This window comes from Protobothrops mucrosquamatus, unplaced genomic scaffold, assembly GCF_001527695.2.
Source record: "Protobothrops mucrosquamatus isolate PMUCROS unplaced genomic scaffold, P.Mucros_1.0 scaffold8717, whole genome shotgun sequence".
NCBI lineage: Eukaryota > Metazoa > Chordata > Lepidosauria > Squamata > Viperidae > Protobothrops > Protobothrops mucrosquamatus.
The window spans coordinates 5,950-11,984 of NW_015394511.1; the positions used below are offsets into that span (position 1 = coordinate 5,950).

At 37.0% G+C, this 6,035-nt stretch overlaps 1 protein-coding gene across 1 annotated transcript; it reads right to left on the bottom strand.

Annotated features, from left to right (window-relative positions):
• Positions 1–2,906: 2,906 nt before the first annotated feature.
• LOC107300837 (volume-regulated anion channel subunit LRRC8B) lies at positions 2,907–6,030 on the bottom strand (the record flags this gene model as incomplete). Its single annotated transcript, XM_015830124.1, has 2 exons — positions 2,907–3,306; positions 4,828–6,030. Coding segments are annotated over 2 exons (1,476 nt in total), but the record flags the coding sequence as incomplete, so codon positions are not given.
• Between the last annotated feature and the right edge of the window lie 5 nt (positions 6,031–6,035).

A 6,035-nucleotide genomic window follows, 5' to 3' on the forward strand; every position in this document is an offset into this window, starting at 1 on the left:
AAAAAAAAAAAAAAAAAAAAAAAAAAAAGAAACAGACCAGATGAGCTACTTCAGTTTTATTGTAAGGCTATTTTAACAGAACCTTGCAAGTCTGAAAGTACAAATCTCCCCCAGTTTTCTTTAGAGCCTGAAAACTGGGAAGAGTCCATTCTGAACCTCTTTCTCTGCCTGTTATATAGCTGTGGGCTGTACCCTCTCTTTCTGATCATTCCCTTTGCTCTGCTTCTCAAGGTGTTTCTCATATATTACTACAACCTGCAGTCATCTAATTGTAAGCAGCTGAATGAAGATGACTGAATCCTCCTTGGCTTAGCCACTCTGATGATGCTAGGCAGCTTGTTTGTTTGTTGTTCATTCATTCAATTTCTATAGCTGCCCATCTCAGCAAACAGCTTAATGGATGGCAAGTTGACAAGGTGACTAGAACTGATGGCCAGGATCTGTTAGCCCAAATGAGAGCTACCAGCTACTTTCTGGCTTCAAATGGTCTCAGAAAGAGATGAACAGAGGGAAAGGAGGCATTGAAAATGTTTGTTGCCTGTGCTCCCTGGAACAAGAAATGTTATTCTTATGACTGGTGGTGAAGGTCTATTGCTACCTTCCAAAAGATTGATATGATTTGTTCCAAAGTGGTCTAGGATATTGCACAAGTACAGTTAGCATCTATACATGCATATAATAATGTTGCTATTTGGGGTAGTTTTCTCTGAAACTGCTGGCATTTTGAATGGGAGAAATATATATCGTGTTGGAATTTGACCTTTTTATGCTTTTATGTAGGGTTTCGCTTACAACTAATGGTTGAGATGTGAAAAGTTGAATTTTATATATGTTAATGTTAATAGTTTATAGCTCTTTTTTGACTTTTGGCTGATAAGTTAGTTAAAAATATGTTATTTGATTTGCCTATTAAGTTGGGCTATGGGATGAAGAGTTTTATATTTGTAAATTAAGAGGAGAGGGTTTATGAAACTTTATATACTTATATATGAGGGTGGAAAGTTGCTTTGTTAAGAGGGGGGTGCTTCTTGCTTTTTCATTTTCTTGTACTTTTTTCTTTCTTTACTTTTTAAACTTTGTATCATCTTTTATTGTCCTTAGTAAAATCACTGGAAAAAAAGCTACGTGTATAATAAATTGTACCTTTAACTAAAAAAGCTGGGGAAATGTGAGTTGAATCCAACCCATGAAATGACAACACATGTGTGTGTTCCCTGAGAGTTACTCTGAAAGTTCTTTGGAATGTAATTCTTCAGATGGACATAACATGAACATTTGAGAAATTTTCACTTCATAATCAACTCAAGTTTATGGCATCATTAGAACAAGAGTGCTTGTATTTAAAGAAGCAATCAAAAATTCATTAAAAAAAACCCCTCACCTTTCCAGTATCTCATTCAACTCAACCACAAAATTGGGCACATGATGAAGATAGTGGATTATTAAACTATATCATACGTAAGTAAAAGATTCATTTTCTCTGAAAGCATGCGATCAGGTTACTGTATTATTATTTTTTTTACAACGGAAGCCAAAATCCCCCCCCTCCAAGTCCCCACACATGGAGCCCCACAGCCAGAACAAAGATGATGATGTGCCCAAACAAGACTGAAATGCATTCAAAATAACCACAGACTGAGTCCCGGTTTTCTTCCCTGGACAGGAATTGCTTTTCCATTCTCAGAAGAGACTTCAATCTAATAGAGGTTTCTGTTAAAGCAGACTTTCCCAACCTTTGCAATTCCCTTGGTATATGGACTTCAACTCTCAAAATTGCATAACCAGCATAGCCATTGCTGAGAATTCTGGGAGTTGAAGTCCATTCTCTTTCAATTTGCCAAGGAGGGAAACAGTGTGTTAAAGGGGTCACTTTTCATCATTTTTCCTCCTGTTTTCCTTTCCTACTCAATATGATACCACAGAATTTCTCCGAGTTCTTTAAAGTAGAACTCTGTTAGAAAATATTAGTTAGGACTCAGCTTTACAGGTGTAAATAATCTTTCCTACTGTTTTAGTGAAAATAAAGGAGGAGGTTATAGGAAAGTTCCTCCTGTTAGTTTTTCAAAGGACATTTGTGAACAAGAGAGAAATACATAAGCTTTGTGGATTCATGTGCTTTTCGTTAAATATTTAACTTTTCATACACTCTGTGTTCTTAAGTGCTTAAAATTACCATTACTTGTAACTTGAGGGGCATCTTTAAAATCCTTAGTATGATGGGCCAGAAAATTGGGGAGAGAAAAAATAGCCGGTTTTTTAAAAGAAAAGAGACCCTCTATATTGCATATTACATATCTACTGTTGCTCAAAATTAAAGCGCTAACCTTTTTTTCTTTTAATGAAAGCAGGCAATATATTAATATGGTAAAAAAAAAAGTGACATGTTGAATTTTTCCACTTGCATAGTTCTCCAAGATTTGATTTTACCTGTGTATCAGGTCCAGTTGTATTCCTTTACGTATACATAATTAACCCCAGTGTTAAAGCAGCAAAAATTATTGGGAGTCTGGATTGCATGAGCTTTGATACAATAATCTGGATATAGTTCATAGCATCCCAATGAAATTTCATTATGCCTATGTGGGGAAACACTCCTATGTTTCATAAACAGAAGTGAACATTTAGTTCTGAAACAGATTTTATACTGTATAGGAGAGCTTTCACGAATAGCCTCTCCTTCCCTCTATATATACCAAGAGATATGAAAAAAAATGTATTAGTTGGTCCTTACAACAAACTATTTAAGAACTTCCATGTATGGAAAAGAAAAAAACAACCACTTTTCTAGACCTGAATAATGTTATTCAATCTCGGTTACTTAAGTACTGATTACACTAACCACTTAATTTTCTGCACATTAATTTCAGGTTTGAATGAAATGCATGCAGATACTTGCCAGGTCTGTATTTCTGCTTAGGATTTTAATGTCGATTTATAATTAGGAAACTGAAGTCAATGGGCAGACCTGTGTTTCTCTTCTTTCGTGTATCCTTTGAACCATGATTTTTGTCCACATGCACACTTTTCTCAAACTCAAACTTTGTCCAAGCATATCTGTACATGCTCTGATACTCGAAGGGGGAGTGTTTTTAACAAGCATTCTTCTACAATTAGACAACTCCGTTTCAGAGAATTGCATTCCTCTAGCTCAGCAGGAAGTAACTCCAGATAGTTTCCTTTGAGCTCCAGCTGAACAAGGCTGGAAAGCTCACCAACTCGAGGGGACAAATGCATTAGGCTGTTATGTCCCAGAAGAAGGTACTGTAGCTTTTTGCACTGGAATAATTCGTCAGGAAGTTCTTCAATCTAAAAGAAACAAGTAATAAAAAGATGTTTTCAATTTGTAAACCAGTCCTTAAAATACACCATGCAAACATAGTATAAGGCAGTGTTTCTCAACCTTGACAATTTTAAGGCATGTGGACTTCAATTCCCAGAATTCCACAGCCAGCAATGCTGGCTGTGGAATTCTGGGAGTTGAAGTCCACATGCCTTAAAATTGTCAAGGTTGAGAAACACTGGTATAAGGAATGTCCTCAAATTATAACAGTATTCACACTTTCCTTCATCTTTCAAATATCATATTAATCAAATGTACATTTTTAAATAAATCCCACAATAGTAAACATTACATGTAATTGTTAATTCACTAGCATCCCAGGATAATGTTTCAAGATCCAACATATTGGATCTTGTTAATTCACTCTTTAAAGCCTATTGCCAAACAAAGACTTGCAATGAACAACTGAGTAGTCTGCTGCAAATCTCTAAAATATGAGCAAGTATCACTACTCATATGGCCTCCCTCAGGGAATGCTAACTGAAGGCAGGAGGAGGTAATTTGATTTTACAAAATGGCTTCTGCAAGGGCAGCAGGAGGACAAAAGAAAAAGAAAATGCATAGATACTGGCTACTAAGATTTGAGATTAAATTGGAACACCTGCTAAAAAAAAGAGCTTTTAATGAAAGAGAATTTCTTGTAAGTACCAGAGAGTTGAGATTTCATTCCTGAATCACTAAAAATAGATAAAAAGTTACTTCCTAATATAATTAGTGGAAATGAGTTTCCCTTACTAAAACAAGGAGAGCAGCACCACATTTAAAAAAAAATGTTTTTTTTCCTTTCTGCACCTGTACGTCATCTCTTCCAATGAATACTAGTAAGATTTAGAAATGCTGTCCTTTATATTCTCAAAAGAATTTTGTATGACTTAAGACGCACCATCACTAATACGGTTTGTCTATGATTGTAGACTTTGGAACCCTCACGTGATATAAAGACACAGCATTCTACAACAGAATCCTTTGATAAACACAGAGAGCACCATTAGTTCTTCAATGATCAGTCCTACTACTGGTAGATAGTTTCTGTTTGTTGCCTTCAAGTCAATCTTGACTCCTGGGAACTGCCTACACAAGTCCCTGCAGTTTTCTTGTAGTGGTCTGGCCATTGCCTTCTTTTTAATAGGGCTGAGAGAGGGACTGGCCAAGGTCAACAAGCTGGCTTCACGCCTAAGGTGAGACTAGACCTCATGGTCTCCCGCTATTTAGCCTGGGGGCTTAACTGCTACATCAAACTGGTCACTAGGTAGACCAGTGATGGCGAACCTTTTAGAGACCGAGTGCCCAAACTGCAACCCAAAACCCACTTATGCATCGTCGGGTGCCGGGTAGGCGTGGCCCATTGGGTGGCTGTGGCTGTGGTGGTAACCTGTAGATCAGAGTTCAGTCAAAGATGGGTACAGTATAAATGAGAGGAAACAATAAGGAGGATCTGGAAAAATACTTCAATATTCACTTAAAAGAAAATATTAGCTTCTACTTACATGATTCTTTGTCACAGCAAAGTACTGCAAATTTGCTAAATATTGGATTTCATCAGGAACAGAGGTTAGCTTATTGTAACTCAGATCCAGATGATGTAGCTTTATGCAAAGAAAGAGTTGCGGTGGGATTTTTTTAATGTTATTGTGATTTAAATAGAGCTGTTCCAAGTTTGCTAAGGTACCAATCTGCACAGGGATGTAAGATATTTTGTTGTGCCACAACTTCAGGCAAGAAAGATTTTCAAGGTGCTGAAAGCTAATAATTTCTTCTACTGTTCGGAGATTGTTTTCTTTCAAATCTATTTCACGCAAATAGTTTAGGCTGAAAATAGAATGAGGAATGCGCTCCAAATCACAGCTGATCAGTTCTAGGATTCTCAGGTTTAAGAGCTTCTTCAAGTTGGTCAACACTAACAGTTTTCTCCCCTCATTGTCAATAGATAATTTCTGCAGTGAAGGCAATTGGTCTGTAACCACCTGAGGAATGCGGGAAAGGCTGTTCTTTAAATGAATTGCTTTCAGATTTACAAGGTCTTGAAAACCCTCATTGCAGAAGCCATTCTGGGGTTCTGGCACATAACATCCAGTCAAGTACAGTTCCTGTAAATTTTTAAGATAGAATACCCAGCGTGGAATCTTTCCCATATCAACAGATTTTAGACGCAGAATTTTTAGATTATCTTCGAGGAAGTGCAGTGCTGGATATTCTACAGTTAACGATGAATGATAAATGTTTAGTTCTTTCAGATTGGATAGCTGGTTTAGAGACGGTGGAAGTTTAACCTCAGGAATAAGCTCTAGAGTCAGAACCTCTATCTCTGTGAGTTCAAAGACATCATCTGGAAGACCACTAAGCATAAAAAGATGAAGTTCCATTTTGTCTTGAGGGTTTCGTACCAGCTTGCTCTTCAGTCTCTCTAGAGACCACTCGTTATTGAGACTAATTTGCTTCAGCTTATTTTCACTCACCTCAGAGAGAAATATTGAGAACCGCTTTGAATACAGAGGATCGTACTGGTCTGCCAGGTGAAGAATAAAGGCAAAGTCATTTTTTACATCAGGGATATCACTGTAATTACTCTGCTCCCTCAGCTCCTCAAAAGAATATTGTTTAAGTGAACTTCTCAGCATCCATAACAAACTGTAAGTGCATGTCAGGCCATATAAAATCACCAAGACAACATAAAATGAAGCAAGCACTTTGAAAA